Raw genomic sequence first — 19,908 nt, forward strand, 5'->3', positions numbered from 1 at the left:
CAGAGAGAATTTTTTAACGACTTAGAAAGACAATGAAGGTAAGCTTCAACTCAATTTAATACACTTTTGCTACCATATTTACAGGAAACAAAAACCCAGCCTTATACAATGTCTAAACCATAGTGTACTTGAAAATCTCTGTCCAAAAGCAAATCAGCATTTCTCTTGTTTTTCAGTATGTTGCAAGAAAAAGACAGAGAGTTTCAAGAAGTGTAACTGTGGCTTGTATCAACACTGTTACCTTCATACATTGGTAAGTTTTTTTAGAAGTCAAGCTGAAATAGTAAGAACTACATAATATCTTAGAAGGCCAAATTTTAGTAACAAACTTCATTTTTATGTCCTGAATCAAGTAGATGACAGAATGTTAACTGAAGCTGTTACATAATTAAAAGGTGCCTATCTGCTTAGCTTATTCTCAAGTTTTGAAAAACAAGCCAGGGTTACTCCTGATTAGTGGATTCATCTTGAGTGAGATCTATATAAAGAATTAATGGTTCTTTTTTAATTTGGTATGATTTTTGAGGTTGGAAAATGAAAGAAATAGAAAGAACTAGAAGGAAAATAAATGTTAAGTGAATAAAAGTGACTAAAATCAAGTTAGTTTTAGGTGTGACTATCACAAGAACATAGTACTCGACTTGGTAGATGCTGAAAAGTAGAAAACCAAAATGTTTCTCTGCCATTTGAAGGAAAAGGAGGAAAACATCAGAGTATCTTTAAAAGCATGGGAGTAAAATTGCGAAGGCCAAAGTACTACTTTCCTGAGAAGCGCTCCTCACAGTGTAGAGAGGGGACTTGGTGAATGTATAAACTAGTGACAGATACTTGCAGTAACTGTGTGGTTTGAGAAGGACAGTGAGAGAAAGGAGAGTAAGACCTAACCAGAAAAGACAGGCGTTCATGAGCTCAGACCTGTTGGAGAAACCCAGAAGGGGATTAATCTGATTCTCTCCAGAGTCATGCTCTCCCTATTCTTACTTCTGCTTCCTGGTTTTCAGTTTTCGAGCTGCTCCTTGAGTCCCGGTTGTACTTAACATAGACGGGTAGGAAGGTTCCTTCTCCTAACTAAGCCCACAATTCTTTCTGTGCGCACTAATATTTGAAGGTCATTTACTGTCTTCATTTACTACTGATACAATTTCTCCCTTTTTCTAATAGGTCACTGTCATCCCAGCATTCATTTCTGTCCCAGATTCTAAAATTATCTCCAGATTGAAACTTCCCTAGGGAACCTGGGTCATAGAGTCTTTTGCCTCTTGCTGTAGCAATTCACTTTTGTTGGTATTTAAAAGAAAAAGATTTCTTGATAACCTGACACGTCATGATGAAATCATTCCTTCACCTGGTTCTTTATCATGTCTGGAACACTTGTAAAACTTCTCTTTTCTGTTTCTATTCTGGCTTCTAACTAAGCTCAGTTTTCCTGTCCAATAAAGGTAAATGGGTAGAGCTGCATTTAACTCTTTTTATTTTCTGGAATAATACTTCCCACACTGACATCGTTTTTATTCCTAGAAACTTATTTCTCCTGCCTTAACATCAACACAAGCCTTCATGTTGCTTCCCTTGCTGCCATTTAATTCCCTCATGTTAGGCATCCACAAAGCATGCATTAAATATTAATTGCATCTAAAAAACTCAAGAAATAACCTGATTGTTGGCTCAGGGTTGTATAGCTGGGATCTTGTTTTGGCACACAAGTCTTCAATCCTGTGGTTTTAGTTGTGGTATTTGTCTTGTGACATTTGGAGAACGGATTAAGATGGGGAAACCCAGGATACTTGTTTAGGAGGGGAAAAGTTGGCATTTTAAAGCAACTATAGTCAAACAGCTTACGAATATTTCTACTAGCTGGGTAACATGCAAATACAGGAGCTTGGATTGTCTGGTTCCTGCTGTATCCCCAACATGGAACTTATTGCTACGGCAATGTTGACTTTTAATAAATGTTTGTTGAATGAGAGACTAAGTGAGTGAATAAGGCCTAAATAAAAGTGAAAGTGATGAGAGTTCTTCAGAAAGCAAAAGAATTTTTTTTTTACAATGTATCTCTGTATATGTGAATGTGTTTAATTTGCTAGTTCTGGTCAATGGGATAGCCAAGTGGCTTATGGTCACATAGGAAGCCTACCATTAATTTAATATTACAAAAGTATGAAATATTACTTATACATAAGATGAGTCAAATAAGACAGAAAAAAGAAGCCCAGAATAGTTCAGAAATGAAATCATTGAGCAGTCATTGTGAGCTAGATGGTGGGATAGCTGATGAATGACGAAGTCAGTGACTAATTCTCCTTCCTAGAAAACCTCATTTATCACTTCTGCAAAGTCTTGGCAAGACTCAGTGCAGCTACCACCGTCTCCCAAATCCAACTTCCCATTAAACTAATCTCTATTTGTGGTCCTCTAACTACATTTTATATAAACCTGGTAGGGCATTACCATGTTTAGTTATATATGAGTATAGAAACTATGAGTTCTAAGAGGACAGTGCTTATTCTGTATTTAATTTTTTTTGTCTTTTCTTTTTTGGTACTGGGGATCAAACCTAGGATGTTGCACTTGCTAGGCAAGTGCTTTGCTACTGAGTTACATCCCAGCCCTGCATTTAATTTAATTTTTGAAAGCAGTCCAACTACCTTACTTATACTTTGCACCTATAAGCAATGGGATAAATATTTGTTGAATAAATGAAGAGATGATTCATTAAGATTGTCCTCAAATCAGAATAAACAGTCTTACTCAGAGAATTGCAATAGTGTAAGAATTGCAATAGTATAAAGTCAATAGAGATGAAAATACAATTTTGAGTATACATATGAGTACATAGAGCCCTGCAAAGGACTAGATGGGGCAGTACATACTAGTAATTGTAGCTATTTGGGGGGCTGAGACAGGAGGATTGAAAGCTCAAGGCCAGTCTGAAAAACTTAGCAAGACTCTCATGATAGATTAATAATAGTAATAATAATAAATAGCTGAGGAAATAGCTCAGTGGTAGCTACTTGCCTAGCATGTATAAGGCCCTAGGTTCAACTCCCCATACTAAAAAAGAAAATAGAACTAAATCATACAGCTAACACCTCTCTAAGAAGTATATTCTTTTTTGAGAGGGAAAGGTTTTGTTGTACAAAATATAATATGGTATAAGAAGATATCCTAAAAATAAAAGAGGAATAAATAAAACAAAAAAGTACCAAGGTAGAAATACTCATCTTGCTTATTACATGAGATGGTATTACATGAGGACATATATGCATATATATATATATATACATATATATGTAAATTGGATTACAATCACTTTCTTGCTTAACAGCAAAGGGTAAAGAAGAGAACTGATCTAGTCTCTGGCATGGATTCTATCCTACAATGGAAGGTTCATCTAAAGCAAATTAAATCATGACCAATATTGGAAGAGAAGCATAGAAAATATGCACAATACTTAACTCTCCAAAGGAAATAGTCTATAATTTGGAAAAAAAATAAAAACATGAAAAAGGTATACTACCATAAGAGAAAATGTTGAAAGGAATTAAATAATGAACAAGAAAAAATTAAAACGTTGCTTCTAAGAAAATAATGTATATCAAGGTTTGTTCAACACTAAACATGACAACATTTACAGGAAAAGTTAAAAATGTGCTTTGTGCTTTATCTGGTGCCAACTACCTTTGTGTTGTATAACACTTTGTGTTGGGTTGTGTGTGGCACAGCTTAAATGAAAGAAATAAAATAGAAATAAGTTACATTAGAAGCTTCACTTATGTTAGAGTATTATGGGGAAATATTGCTCTTTATTCTTTTTTTAAAATGTGATTCTAGTAAACTCTTGTAGGTATATTAGTGGCACAAAAACTTCACACCACTGAGTGGTGTCCTCAAATCGCTTATAGAAAAAAAAAAAGAAATAAGACACATGGAAAATAATTTAAAATATAATAAAATTTTTAAGTTTGATCAGTGACCAAATATGTGAACTGGAATTGCAGAGAAGAGTTGGGCTAAAAACCACAAATTTGCAATTTGAGAGCAATTTATAAAATCTTAAGACTTACTATTTTCTTGACTTAATAGAACATGGTAAGTGTAGAAAATAATTCTTATGTCAGTTGGGCATGAAGAGAGGGGGATAAAAAAGGAAAACTATTTTGGAAAAAAAACCACACAAACTAAAATTTCCCTATAAATTTGAGCTATGATATAAATTGACCTTAGAATTACAATAAGGACCACCTCAAGTGAAGCTTGCACATTTGGATGCATAACATTTTGGAATGGTCAAGTTACTCATTGTCCAGGTCTCTAACAGTTGATGAGGTACTTCCTAAAAAATTCAGAAGCTTGAGAATTTTGTTTCTGAGCAACCCCTCAATGTAAAGGAATAGAACAGGTGAGACCTGAGTGCAAACCTTGGCTTTACAACTTAACTAGTTATAGGATCCTAGGTGAGTTAGTGAATGTCATTCCACCCCTATTTTTCATCATATACAGTCCCATGATACATAGCTATGTTTCAGTCACCAGTGTACTACATGTGCCACAATGGTCTCATATGACTATAATATGGTCTAGGTGGGGAGCAAGCTGTGTCATTTAGGTTTGGGAAGGTACTTGATAAAGTTTACCCAATAGAATCACCCAGAGACTCATTTCTCAGATGTTTTCCTATCACTAAGTGACACATCACAGTATAATGAGGGATCAAACAATACTCATCTTGCTTATTACAGTAGATGGTATTACATGAGGACATCATTATAAAAATTGTCATTTTTTTTCCCTATGGAAAAACAGTTGTCAGCCTTCAAGCTTATTTTATTCTATATTTAATCTTGTTTTTCTACGTATAAATAAGCCAATAATTTCAAATTAGTCATGATTCGAAAACAGAACCCTTTTCTTTCAGCCATTCCTATTTGCTTGTTTATTATTGCTATGCTTTATTCTCCATCCTCCCCACCCTTCCTTGGTGATACTGGGGTTCGAAGCTTCTTCGGGGCGCTTACATTCTAATGAGAGGAGTCAGAAAATGGGCCTTCAGAAAAACCATCTGAGCTGTTCCGTGTTTCCAGGGAGATCACAGACATAGGCTGATCATCACAACTAAGAAAGAAAATAGGGCTGGGGATATAGCCTAGTGGCAAGAGTGCCTGCCTCAGATACACGAGGCCCTAGGTTCGATTCCCCAGCACCACATATACAGAAAACGGCCAGAAGTGGCGCTGTGGCTCAAGTGGCAGAGTGCTAGCCTTGAGCGGGAAGAAGCCAGGGACAGTGCTCAGGCCCTGAGTCCAAGGCCCAGGACTGGCCAAAAAAAAAAAAAAGAAAGAAAATACCTAGCTCATTTAGGATAAGCAGAGTCTACATGTAAATCTGTTTCAGGATGAATTCAGCTATTGAGAATGAAAAGAAGGTAGAAAGTGGACCTACCATAATCTCTTTGTCTCTCTATTTTTTCCTTTTCTCTCTAGGCTGGTAACAGTTCATGTTTGCTTCATAAATGAAGCAGCGTTAAGACAAATTCCTATTCTGTCTGAAGTGACAGACCTCATCTTTATCTGTTCTTGCTACCCATGACATTATATGGATGATTCTGAAATTGGAACAGAGTGTTTTACTGTGAAACTGGCCTGAAATTAATCATCTATAAAGAAGAATTTGCAAGGAGCAGGACTCTGTTTGAAGGACCTGGTGGGGGTGGGGGGTATCCTCTGGTCTCTTCCAAGACTTGCAAGTCATGATGGGAGAAAAAACCCATTTTCCCAGTACACACACACACACACACACACACACACACACACACACACACACACACACATTTGCATGGCTCCTGAAATGTCTAAGTGCTGAAAAGCCACAATGCTTTACACTTCATTTACAGCCTGCAGCCTGTAGTTAGCCTGGTCTCTGCAAGTAGATTTCAGCCTGCATAGTGGGGGGAATGACTTTTTTCTCAAAGGGATCTAGAAAACAATTTTTAAATAAAAAACTCTATAGCATCATGGGGTGGAGAGAAATAAGAACTTGGTGTGGAGCTGGCAGATCAGCTGTCTAGTTGCTGATTAAGGAGAGGAGTTTGATTTTGGAATCGTCCTGGTGTAGACCATGAACAGCCATATCTCACTAGAACAAGGAACATGGCTAGTTGGTTTTACCCAGGCAGGGGATACAGTACTGAATTGGAAATGTAATGATTTGATATAGGGAAGACTCTCAAAAGAGTCATCTCAGGATTGAGCTATAAACACTGGCCAGCAGAAGAATGTGCTCCAGGGACATTTGGCTCCACTGGTGAAGTTGGCATTTCTCCTTGACCACTTTAGAGTATATACATCATGTTTGCAAACCATAATAGGACATCTTTATATTCTAGAACTATTATAGAGTTCAGGAAATTGGACTTGAGAGAGAATGCTGAATCTATGAAGGTCCCAAATTTAATTTCCATCATGGGAGAGAGTTAAAAAAAAAAGATGATATTTAGTGTCTAAGGTTAGAAAACTGAACCCACATGCTGTAATGGGTGTTGGAAACTAGGTTACTTGGATTTTTATAAGAATGCAAAGAATCAGGAGACTTTAGTTATTTATAGTATAACCACCAGTATCTGTTTAAAGGAACCATTTATTTAAAACAAAATCAGGCAGTCTATATTCATTAAGGTTTATGAATTAAAAATGAAAAGAGAGCTTTATGTAGTTATGCATGTCCGTTTGCTATCTAAAATGTGTGACAGCATTTGCCATATTGAGTCAATTTGACAGGAATTTCTAAGATGGACATCATGCTTTTAAGCTAGACTCTATAAGACCGGAGGTGAATTCCCCATACCATTTTTTATAATCAAATGAACACCTAGCCAGTCAAAGAACAACTTTTCTTTGCTTCTCACTTTGAAAGCATTTTGACCATGTCATGAACAAATATATAAAATAATCTAAAACTTTTCATTTTGACTTCATCCTGAGACATCATTAACCATGCACTCTACCTATAAGACATTTTTCAGTGTACTTTTTCAAATATGGCATGAAAACTGTTACCTTTTTGTTGATTAAAAAAAAAATCCAAGAAGTTCTAGTATAGTTGGATTTTAGTTTATATTCAAAGCTAATCCAAGTACACCTCCCATATGTGGCCTTTGCTCTTTTTATACCAAAGAGAGCAGATGTGATTTCTATGGTCCTTTTCCTCTCTAAAGTGCTGTGGTTCCTCAGGCATCAACATTTTCTCTAAGATACAGTCCTGGGCAGAGAGGAGCTTTATCAACGTGTTCAAACTCTCAAACACATCATGATTTTTAATAAAATTAAGCGATCATTTTAATTTCTGAAAGGACCTATCTGAGTGTGTGGCAATGCTTGTATGGAAGAACATAGGCATAGGTTAACATGAGTCATATGTGTAAGTGTGTAGAGATTATGAATATTAATACTTCTTGATTTATTTATGCAGTGGTTTCAATTTGTTAAGGCCTATGAAAAGGCTATTTACTGAACTTGGAAGTACAGTAAATACCCTATTGTTCTCAGAGTTGTGTTTTAACACTCAAGGACTTGGTCTTAATAGCACTAAGTAACAAATTAAACAGGTTATAAAATTTGACACAGTAGGAAAGGGAGATGTGTTCTGCCTATTAAGTATGTTAGTTCATTGGGAGTTACATGGTTTGCTAGGTTTTTTTTTTCTTGTGTGTGTATGTGTGTGTGTGTGTGTGTGTGTGTGTGTGTGTGTTTGAGACATGAAGCTTCAATAAAGTATATGAACAATAGAAAAATGCTGAACATTTCTTTGGACACTAGCTGCTTCGAGAGTAACTATGTCATATCCATTTCCAGACTGAAAAATATGTATCTGCTTATTTTAATTCGTTATGTGTTTATAGTATCTTTTTACATCAATTAAGGGATGATAAACCATGAAATAACCTTTTAAATTGATGCTATATATCTGGTTGTTCTCTTTTGTAATGTTTCAAAATTGCCTTTTAATTAAAATGAACTCAGAAGTCTGAAGATTCTAAATTATATTGAAAACTTTGTACCTCTTTGGTAGAAACAAAGTTCATCACAAAACTAGCTCTGTGATTAATAATAGGGACTACCCAGTGGCATTGAAGAAGTTCTGGGTATTTTATTATAACTGAATGGGTCTGACACACTGCCATTTTTAAGGAGTCATATATAATTTGATTTTTTCAGTAAGATAATGGCACAAGTAACCTATACACATAAAAAAGACTACACACATGAAAATTATTAATATGAAAAAGTTTGTGTCCATAGTGAAGTACTTGCTTTTGGTAGGAACTAAAACAAATTTCCAGTGAGCATTAGCATACTTTTGAGACACTCTGTTGAGTAGTACATAAACAGAAAGTCCTTTCTGAATTTCCGGCTATTTCCCAATGTGTTTCTGCAGTTGACTTTGATTTCAAGGTTTAATCTTGTTATGAATCTTCTAGACATTCTTTACCTATTGCTTTCAGAAACATATTCTTTCAAAAGGCAATTTAGCTTAGTGGGATGGATGCTGAGCAAGACTACTAGCAAAACCTAGAAGAATCTACACTGCCAACATCTGACAAATGACACCCTCTCCCGCAAGTCCCACCTTGGATCTCAATTTTATATTCACGTGTGTAGCAATTCAGGGGGTCACTCCTTAGAGATGAGCCCTTGTTGCTATGTGACTGACAAATAGATAAAATAGACTCGAAATTGCCCCATACAAAGCATCCAACTTTGATCTCTGCATAAACAACTTGACCATAAAAAATCCTTGATGTTTTGTTTCTAATGTAAATAGAGTCCATTAGTAAAAGTGAAATTTAGTCTCAAGTACAGTGAATTGGACCATTTGCACAAGAGATGGCTTTTACCTCAGTTTAAATAAATGTTCGGGATCACCTCTGAAGAATAAAAACTAGTAGTGCATTTTAGTCAGGAACCAATGTCATAAGCTGTGCATGACATTTGGAAAGGCACCAAAGTGGGGCATGTAAATGTTCTAATTTTATTGAACACTCAAAGCAGAAGATATGAGACACACAGTTTTCTAGTGCCAAAGGATAGTTTATGACCAATTTATGAAAGGGTAGTTCATAAATTACAGATAAAATTGGAAAAGGGGAGAAAGAATTTTAAAGTAAGCCAACTTATTTTTGAACAGATTAATATTGTTGGAAATATTATCACTTTTTGCAACTGGTTTCAACATATATCCATTTGGATTAAAATTTACTTAAGGAGTTTGCTCGCACAATTCATGGTGTTACTGCTTTCTGTTAACTAGTCTTGTGATGCCTCTGTACAGGTAAAATCATGGTACTTTCATGTCATAACAAGATGTTGTTTTAGAACTGATCCATTTGAAAATGGACATTCATAATCTTCAAATGTTTCCCAAGCATTGTTAATGTGTAACTGCCATTTCCAACTGCTTTCTTATTATGTTTCTGAAAATAAAATTAAGATAACAGTTGTTTAAAACTATGAACCATAGTATTTTCATTCACTTGATTTCCAAGCTACAAGACTTTTTCAATATAATTTTTCAATCAAAGTAGTCTATTCTCCTATATTGTAAGGATTAATGTGTGATTGTAAGGTCCACTTGCCACTGTTTTATAAGTCAATGGACTTGAAAAGTATTTGACGTTTAGATGGATGCACAGATATACTGCTAGTTCAGTCATAGATTGGAGTTTGGATATTGTAATGTAGATGTATGTCAACACTATTCTAAATAGTTTTATTATGACTGAAGTTTAATTAAATAAAAAGGTTGTAAAATGTGATGTGTATGTGTATATACTGTATGTGTACTTTTTAAAGTAGGTATATGTCCTGACCCTTTTTATACAGGTTTGAATTTGAAATTACATTATATATACATATACTTTATTGTTCTAAATAAAGAATTTTATGCACTCTCGTAAAGTTGCCCTGTCATTTGATCTCTTAAAGTTGTCACACATGTTCCCAGCATTGATGAACATTTATGAAGATAAAAATTAATTTTATTATGGTAACTTTCCCCAGTACTCTATTTTTTGTTGACGTATGGCGGCAAAAGTATCTGTAAATCATCAAAAGATTATTTAAGTAGAATAAATATGTATATCAGTCACTAAAACATGCAGATTTACTCATGGAAGATAAAGGTGAAATAACACAATATTCTCTATATTTTTAATAACCTGCTGAGGGGCATGGTTCAAGTCGTAGAATACCTGCCCATCAAACATGAGGCCATGAATTCAAACCCTAGTATTACCTCTCCCCCCCCACCACAAAAAAAAGAGGTATATTGAAGTTACTGCTTTCCAGGTAATGTGCTTAGGACACAAGAAGGAGAAACAGGTACAGAACAGAAGAAACTCAAAGGTGTTGTTTTCAGGCTAACAATTATAAGAATGAAACAAATGTTGATGGTTCAAGGAACGAAATTATATTATTCCCAGCTTCTATCAAATAGAAAAGGTGCATCCTTAGCATGGTTTGTATCAATAGATATACAGAGACATAGACATCAGAGTAGGCCTTCCTCAAGTAGGTAAACTGGATACAGATAGTATTCTCACTGTACACAGCAATGTTTACTCCTGGAAAAAGAAATAACAAGAAGAATAACCATTATGGTTTCAGAAGTACATAACCATCCTGGTAGCCCCCACTTGATTTTTGATTTTTTTTTAAATTTATTTATTAATTGAACACAAATTTTTTGACAAGGTGTTGTGTAAAAAGGGTACAGTTAAATAGTAGGGCAGTGTGTACATTTCTTGTGATATCTTACACCCTGTTTTTCTTTCCCTTCCCTAGGTCAGGTAGACATATATACAATACACAATGTATAAAGAACATATACAGTATCCACGTGGCCAAGCCCAAGAAAATTCACCTAGGGCTTTAAATGTAATGTCGATATTAGACAATATGTCGACAGTAGTCTTATATGAAGTACATACATAGCTTTTGGTCTATTGTATTCCACTGAGAGGTCAATTTTTGACCTTTGTATGTTGAGTAGTTGTTTGGTTTTAGTTACATACTGTTGGGTCGCTGCCCCAATCCTGTGGGAAATACCATTTGACAAGCAGGTTTTGGTTTCACAGACCTGGTTTCTACTGTCTCCGTCACCCTTTCTTAACAGTCATATATCAGGGAGATCATGCCCCTTTGTTTTCTGTGTTCTAGGCTTGTCTCACTCAACATTATTTGTTCAAGTTCTGACCATTTCCCTGCGAATAACAATATTTCACCATTCCTAATCGCTATGTAGTATTCCATTGTGTATAGGTACCATATTTTTTAGATCCATTCATCTGTGGAGGGGCATCTGGGTGTTTCCATATTTTGGCTATTGTGAATTGTGCCACGATAAACATGGAAGTGCAGATGTCTTTTTGATATCTTCAGACCTGTTGTTCCGGATAGATGCCTAGGAGTGGTATGGCTGGGTCATAGGGTAGGTCTATATTGAGCTTTTTGAGAAACCTCCATACTGTTTTCCAAATTCTTGAGACCACATATCCCGGCTCTAAAACACCATGAGTAGTCACCCACCATTTCCTTTTAGAATAGTTTGCTGATCCTTTCTCTATCATCTGCCTTACCTAAAACTGTTTCAGACTTTAACCAATATAAACCTAGATGATTCCAACAGCCTCCTAGCTGACCACAGTCCTTCAGTCAGTTTTCAATGAGTTGATCACACTACTGTGGAGAGATCTGGGGGTGCTTTTCTCTGGGTAAAATCTTTAAATCATGTTTAAATTATTCTCAGGATGAAATCTGAGCTCCACAAGTGTGGCTCACAAGACTCTTTTTTTTCCTTTATAGATCGCTAATAGTCTTCTCAATTACACCACAGACAACATTTGTGCCTGTATATGCATCGAATTTAGTGAAAATTACCATTTGTGGAGTTACATTGAAACAGACTTTTACTAAGACATTCTCACTTATCTCATTGGCTGAGGAAACTAATTTCTTAAAACACACCAAGGACATTTTGAAATATCTTCATACAACAGTAGACAGGACAGGACAATATAATGAATTCCCTTACAAATGTTACCAACCTTTCCTACTTTATTCCTGAGTACTCTTATCTACCATTTATGTCCACTTACCCATTCCTATTTCATATTATTTTCAAACAAATGCCTGAAATTTATTGTGAATGATACATGAAGAGTCACTATACAGTGTTGTTTAGGGAATAATGAAAAGGACCAAAAAGTTTATATATAGTCAGTATAGGTATAATATGTGTGTATGTGTACATGTGTGCATGCATGCAAGCACGTGCAAGCATGTGCTTGTTTTAGGACCTGGGCACTGTCCTTGAGTCTTATTGCTCAAGAGTAGCACTCTATCATTGGAGCTATCATTCTACTTCTGACTTTTCAGTGGTTAATTGGAGATAAGAGTCTCATGGACTTCCCTGCGCCGGCTGGCTTTGAACTGTAATCCTCAGATCTCAGCCTCTTGAGTAGCTTGGATTACAAGCATGAGCCACTAGCACCCAGTTTAGACTCATTTTTTTTCTCATATAATTTCTTTTGTTATCTTCACTGTGCTTTAAGCCCCTATTGTCACTGTATTTATTTTGGTAGCCTGGGTATTGTATATATGTTTGTCTGAATTAGGGAAGGGAAGAGGAACATCAAAATGGCGAGACAAAGGGTAAAAATCAAACCAATACAACAATATGTTGTAAACTAATTGTACAACTCCAAAAGGATGGAGGTAACAAGTTGGACAAGAAATGTACTCACTACCTTACATATGTAACTGTAACCCCTCTGTACATCACCTTGACAATAATTTTTTTAAAGAAACATAAATGTCAAGGCCTCTCTCTCTCTCTCTCTCTCTCTCTTCCCCTTGCCAAGTTCTTTATAATTCCTCTGAGGCGTCCTAGCAATACACTTTTGTAAATTTCCAGCCACTTTCATTTGTCAGTAGCCATTCTGATGAGGGGATTGACTCCCAAAACACTTGTACTGACCCCTGTGCCAACTCCCAAGAGTGACATGACCCAAAAGTACATGGTCAGACAAGGCTTCATGATGCAAACTTGTCCTCTGGACCTGGCATCAGGGAAGATGGGAAATGGGGGAGAGACAAGGATCGAAATACACTGAAGCCTGTTTGTGAAAAACTCTTACAATCAAGTTTTATATGTGTAAAACTGTAAGTGGTGATTCTGGTGTTATTAAAATCTGGCCCAAACAGAAAATTCCCCTTGTTAGGAAAAATGGAACACAGACTAGCCATTCTTTGCTATCATATGATTTGTCCCAGAATCCCTCACTGATACTCAAATCCCCAGATACCCAAGTCTTTTATACAAGATGTCAGTAGTATTTACATACAAACCTCTGCTTCCTCTCCTGTATTTTAAATCTTCTCTAGAACATTTAAAAATGTTTGTGTATTATGAGAAATTAACAAGAAAAAAGTCTGTGTTTAGTATAGTCTTTTTAATATTTTTTGATCCAAAGTTGTTTGTATTCATGGATGTGGGACCTCAGGCTGTAGAGGACCAATGACACACATTTACAAACAACTCCATTTATCTCCACTAATGGAGCCAGGAACTGTGCATAATGGATTTTATGCTTCCCAATACATGGCTTGAAAAATGCATGTGTCTTAGCTACTATTGTATCATAATACAAATGTGTTTAATTGGCTATAATTATTCATTATTTCCTCCCCTGAAACTCTGGAAACTCCAGAATATTTTTTAAATCTTTATAGATTTTACCTCTGCTAGAATATTATGAAATTAAAAAAATTAATAGTAACTTTTTCAAAATGTTTTCCCCTATTTTATAATATGTATTCGAGATACATCTGTCTTTGTTCCTTGGCAGCTCATTTCTCTTTATCATTAAATAATATTCCATTATATGGATATATCGAAGTTTTTTTATCCAGTCACCTAATGAAGGATATCATGATTGGTTCCAGTTTTAAATGAATACCGATGGGGCTGGGAATATGTCCTGGTGGCAAGAGTATACATGAAGCCCCGGGTTCAATTCCCCAGCAGAGTGCTAGCCTTGAGCAAAAAGAAGCCAGGGACAGTGCTCAGGCCCTGAGTCCAAGGCCCAGGACTGGAAAAAATAAATAAATACTGATGAAACTGTTTTAAGTATTGATGTTTAAGTTGTTGTGTGGACATACTTTTTAAATCATTTAGAAAAATACCTACAACAACAATGGCAGCTTGTATGGCAAGACTATGTTTAGATTTCTAAGTGACAGTAAAGCTGTCTTTCAAAGTGGCTGTGCCATTTTGCATTTCCAGCAGCAATGAATGAAAGTAATACTGATCCTAATCTTTGCCAGCAAATGTTATTGTTGTTGTTTTCTATTGTTGGTAGGTTTTTAGCCATTTTGATGGTGAATTATACTATATCATTAATTTTTCAGTTTCCAAATCCCACATAACAAATAATGCTTCAATTAATTAATTAATTAAATTTTGCCAATCCTGGGGCTTGTACTCAGGCCTGAGCATGCTCCCAGGCTTCTTTTTGCTCAAGGCTACCACTCTACCTCTTGAGCCACAGTGCACTTCTGGCCTTTTCTGTTTATGTGGTGCTGAGGAATCAAACCCAGGGCTTAATGCATGCTAGGCAAGCACTCTACTGCTAAGCCACATTCTCAGGTTTCTTTTCTTTTCTTTATTTAAATTGTATTGTAAAGGTGATATACAGAGGGGTTACAGTTACATAAGTAAGGAAATGAGTACATTTCTTTTTAAACAGTGTTTTCTTTTCTTTCATTTTCTCCATTTTCCCCTCCTGCCCCCCCCCAAGTTGTAAATTTCGTTGTTAACATAGTCTCTAGTGAGTATCACTGTTGAATTGGTTCACCCTTTATCCCACCGTTTTTTGTGATTTCCCCTTTGCTTCCCCAAATCAGATAAACTTATACACAAAACAAAGGAAGAAAAAAAAACAGTCACATCAGGGAATGACCCAAAAGGTGGGGGGAGAAAGAAAAAAGAAATAACTGCAAATGGTACAATTTTTTTTAAAAAACGACCTCTCGTTTCCATTCCTTGGAGTTCATTTCTATAAACATCATTTTATATGATCATATACCCATAGCTATTGAGCCACTGTGGTCCTCTCCAAAGATTATCCTAGACATATTCTAGTTATTACAAATAAGGGAAACCTTGCAGTCTATGTTACTTTGGGTCTGGCTTAATTCAGCATGTAATTTTCCCCAGTTCTTTCCATTTCTGGACGAATGGGGTAATGCCATTCTTTCTAATGGAAGCATAGAATTCAGTTGCATATATATAATACATTTTCTTGCTCCATCCATCCACTGAGGGGCATCTGGGTTGATTCCGTAACTTAGCTATGGTTGATAAGGCTACAATGAACATTTTTGTGCTGGTAGCTCTAGTATGGCCTTGTTTATGGCCATTTGGGAAAGGCCTACAAGTGGAATTGCTAGGTCATGGATAAGTTCTATTTTTAGTCTTTTGAGGAAACTCCATACTGCCTTCCAGGGTGGTTGAACAAGTTTACACTCCCACCAACAGTGTAGTAGCATTCCCTTTTGGCCACATCCCTGTCAACATCTGTTATTATTAGTTTTCTTGATAATGGCCATTCTAACAGGGGTGAGGAGGGATCTCAATCTTGCTTTGATTTGCATATCTTTTATGGCCAGAGATGTTGAACCTTTCTTCATGTGTCTATTGGCCATTCTTATTTCTTCTTTGGAAAAGTCTCGCTTTAAGTTTTTAGCCCACTTATCATGGGGTTGTTGTTGGTTTGAGGATTTGTTTTCGAGGAGGAGGGTAATATTTTGACTGATAAGTAAATTTTAGATATGAGGCAACTGTCTGCTGCATATTTAATAAAGATCATCTCCCATTTTGGGGGGCTTTCTGTTTATCGTTTTAGCTATGTCCTTTGCCATGCAGAAACTCTGCAGTTTGATGCAATTTCATTTATCCAGCCTTTCTTTGACTTATTGTGTTTCTGGGTCTTTACTTAGGGAGTTTTGACCTGTGGCAAGGAGCCTTGGTGTTTCCTCTATCCCATCCCTGTAATCTTTTCAGGGTATCTGGTTTTTCATTGAGGTATTTGATCCATTTGGAATTGATTCTGGTGCAGAGTGATATATAAGGATCTAACTTCAGTTTTCTGCATGTGTATAGTCAATTCAGCCAGCACTCTTTGTTGAAGAGGATGTCGTTCTTCTATCCTGTGTTTTTGTCTCCCTTATCAATGATTATGTGGCCATAGGTATGCAGATTCATTTCTGGGTCTTCAGTTCTATTCCATTGGTACTCAGACTTGTTCTCATGCCAGTACTGAGCTGTTTTATTACTATATTGAGCATCTTTTCATATGCTTATTTGCCATCTGTACATCTTCTTTGCTGAGTTTTTCCATTCAAATCTTTTGTCCACTTTTAAATTGGGTTTTTCTTTTTAGCTGTTACATTTTAGGAGTTCTCTGTATATTTTCTATACAACTTTATTGCTAGAAATATATTTTGCACATATTTTATTGCAGTTTGTAAATTATCTTTTCTTTCCTTTCATGTTTTCCACAGAACAGCTGCAAACAGGTTGAGGTGTTTTTTTTTCATTTTTCTTCTTGTCAAAACATGTAGAAATAGAGTGTGTGTCTTAATCAATTAAGTCCATAATCTCATTGGACAAAAATCATTCCCCATGGTACTTGCACTCAATTACTTGAGAATTTTGTACCTGCCATATGCTTTCTTTCCTGGTTTCTGTTGTTGACAGAACATTTTAAATACTTGAAAGGTTGCATTTTAAAGAGATTTTTGTGTCACAATATGCTTTGTGTTAAAAAAAAAGTCTTGCAACCTCATGGCAGACATATTACAGGCTCCTATGAGATGGATAACAAAAAGGCCAAGAAAAAATATATGAAAATTAAAACACTGGAAAAACTCATACATATAAAACTCCAATTTAGAAAGATGTTTTGAAATCAAGAAATACTTGTTTTAGAGATGTGGCTGGGAGACAGGTCCATATCTTGAGGATTAATAACATTTATCAATTAACACTGTTAGACCTGGATTACTAGATTCTCCACATGGAATCTATGTTGAACCCAATCAGATTTTCACTTATATTACTCTTGAAACTACTCTTTTACATTTTCAGTGTAATTAATTCCAATGGTCAGTTCTGAATCTTTACATGCTACGCGTTCCCCATCCATTTTCCAGAGCTTCAATTCAAGGCCTCACACTATCACTTAGCTTTTCTGCTCATGGCAGGCACTCTACTATTTGAAGCATACCTTCAGTTCAATGTTTTGATAGTTGATTGGAGGTAGAATCTGAAGACTTTTCTTTTTGAATTGGCTTCTAGCTTTGATCCTCCAGTTTTCACCTTCCTGAGTAGCTAGGATTACAGGAGTGAACCACTAGTACCCAGCTCCCATATACTTTACTTTTATCTTCTTTAGTAGTTCAAATTCCTTAATGCCTACATGACTTGCATGTATACGTTGAGCATGACAGGCATATGTTTTTAGTACATAATTATGAAATAAATGATTATTGGCTACTTATGATTCTTTGTGGACTGTATAGTTTTTCCTAATTTTTCATTCAGAAGCAAAGCAATATTATTTTGTTGGTTTATATTGTTTATTTGTCTAGTAAATTAGCCCATTATTACATGCACAACAAACATGTTTTTCTTTTTTTTTTATGTCTTCTAGAAAATTGCTGCAGTATAGTCCTGTTTATATAAATTTTCTGTATGCAGTCTTTGCTGTAGTCAACTCTTCTATTTTTCCCCTATATAAAACATAGATGTTGTGTAAGCAAGGATTGCTTACACATAAATTTCAATTACAATTGATCACTTTTCCCCCTAATTTTATAGCTTCTTTTATTATTCTTAGTGTTGATGTTATAATTAAGTTACTGTTTTGTCAAGGATTTATTTGGCTTCTACGCTACAGACTCAGCTTGGTCTTTATCCACACGGACAGCCAGCTGTCTTGCTCTTGTCTATTAAACTTTTGATCTTTCCCTCACACACACAGGTTTAAAATAACAATTTTGTCACACATGAAATCCCCATCTGTAATTTGATTTACTTCTGTAACTGTCAATTCTTGTTATATCTATCATTTTATTTCTTCTGAATCCCACTGACTTCCTGGACTCAGTGTGCTCCTGAAAATGGTTTTTAGTATAGCTTCTCAAATGAATAAATCTGTAAAGTGCAGGTGGAGGGGTAGAACATATTACCCTGTGAAGCCATCTCTGCAAAGTTAATGCCACAAAACAACTCAGCAAGAATTAGAAAGTCTCCAGGAGACTTCTTTTGTACCTATTGAAGTATTTATTATAGTTCCAGGCATACTGTGGGCACATAGAGTTTCAGTGAATTAAATAATTTTTCACACTGGAAACTAGAGCTTCTTATAACTGAAAAGCAGCAATGATTAGGGTTTTTCACACATAATTAGCTATCTAGTTAGTTACTGTGTTAGCACGATGGTTTTAGCACAGGATATAACATAATGAATTGCTATGTGGTTTTCAGTGAACAGTACAAAAACTTAGAATAGGCAAATAGAAAAAAGAGCAAAATATCAATAATCTTCTATCTTTAAAAGCTATTTCTGAATGGAGTATGTGCTTTGATCATATTGATGGACTTGTACAGCACGCAATAAGATCACTAAGAGTATCAGTATTCTTTATTGAAAGCTTGCAATGCCTCAGATACAACTTTAGGCATCTACATTAATTCAAAGATAGAAAGGTATAGGCAAATAACTTAAGACAGCTATTTGTGAGTAGTTGTGTGTAAACATTGAAAATTTATATTGACCTTCAAAAGTTTTCAATAATTTACACACCTAATCTAAATGAAATGCTTTCACTAAAAATTACACTTCCTTTTTTCCCTTGTTGCTTGGCACCAGTCTATGAAAATCAAGAAGGACATAGAAAAATACAGATTATAGGCTTTTACTGTCTTCACCTTCAGATATATGTGAAACTTGGGCTCTTGGTCAACAATAAGTACAAGGACACTTTTCTTTATTCTTGGCAGTGCAACAAGCTTTCTTGAGGTGATGGAAAAACATTCTTTGGAAACCAAGTACAATGGCCCTTCTTGGTTAGAATAAGTAACAAACAAAGTAAACATATATTATTATAAAGGCCAAGTAAGGTCAGAGGAGAGAAACAGAACGAAACTATGTGTAGCTTCCCTCAAATTTAAATGAATATATCCCAAACATCCATTTATGTTTAGCCTCTAGTTTCTAAGAATTCTTGCCTCTAATGATTTATATTGTGTCAAGAGCCTGTTTAGGACTAACCAGCTGAATTATATGTGTTATTTTGTTCTCAAAGTTGTCATTGAAATGTCTGGGGCATTCATACTATTGAAAATGTAATTCTGTCAGCATAGTCAGGTAGAAAGGTTTCCAACTTCTATAGAAAATGGACAAAGCTGGGATGTTTCCTGTGCCAATTAGCAGTTTTGCTGAGCAAGAAGGAAGTGTGTCTAAAGATGCTTGAATAAGAACCCAGCAAGCTCAATGTTTGAATGAGAACAACCCAGCAAGCTTTCTCAGGCTTTTGGCACTCATACAGGCCACAGTAAAGAGTTCCCAGGACGGTCATCCAGTGCCAGTGAACCATAGGGATTATGTGGGAGGGAAGCAGTTGTGTGGCTTATTCCCTCCAGTACATGTCCAGGGAAGGACTTTTGCCAATGCCTGGCACCATACGGCTTATAAATATTTTCTAGCTGAACTTATGAATACAGCTTTTCAGATACCAAACAATTAGTGGCATAGAATAAGTTCAGTGAAACTTTGAATTGTCTAAAGAT

The 19,908-nt window shown here is 35.7% G+C and overlaps 1 protein-coding gene across 4 annotated transcripts in view; it reads left to right on the forward strand.

Annotated features, from left to right (window-relative positions):
- The window catches only part of Kitlg (KIT ligand), a 102,990-nt gene that overhangs the window by 62,293 nt on the left and 20,789 nt on the right, over window positions 1–19,908 (forward strand). For 2 of the 4 annotated variants that reach the window (XM_048358522.1, XM_048358552.1), the window contains 2 exons: window positions 177–253; window positions 5,481–9,945. In XM_048358522.1, coding sequence (XP_048214479.1) covers window positions 177–216 — 40 coding nt within the window. In that variant the 3' untranslated portion in view covers window positions 217–253; window positions 5,481–9,945. Of the gene's footprint in view, window positions 1–176; window positions 254–1,161; window positions 1,301–5,480; window positions 9,946–19,908 lie in introns of those variants that run through there. The other 2 variants (XM_048358532.1, XM_048358541.1) reach the window with 2 other exon arrangements.

Source organism: Perognathus longimembris, chromosome 1, assembly GCF_023159225.1.
Source record: "Perognathus longimembris pacificus isolate PPM17 chromosome 1, ASM2315922v1, whole genome shotgun sequence".
NCBI classification, from domain to species: Eukaryota; Metazoa; Chordata; class Mammalia; order Rodentia; family Heteromyidae; genus Perognathus; species Perognathus longimembris.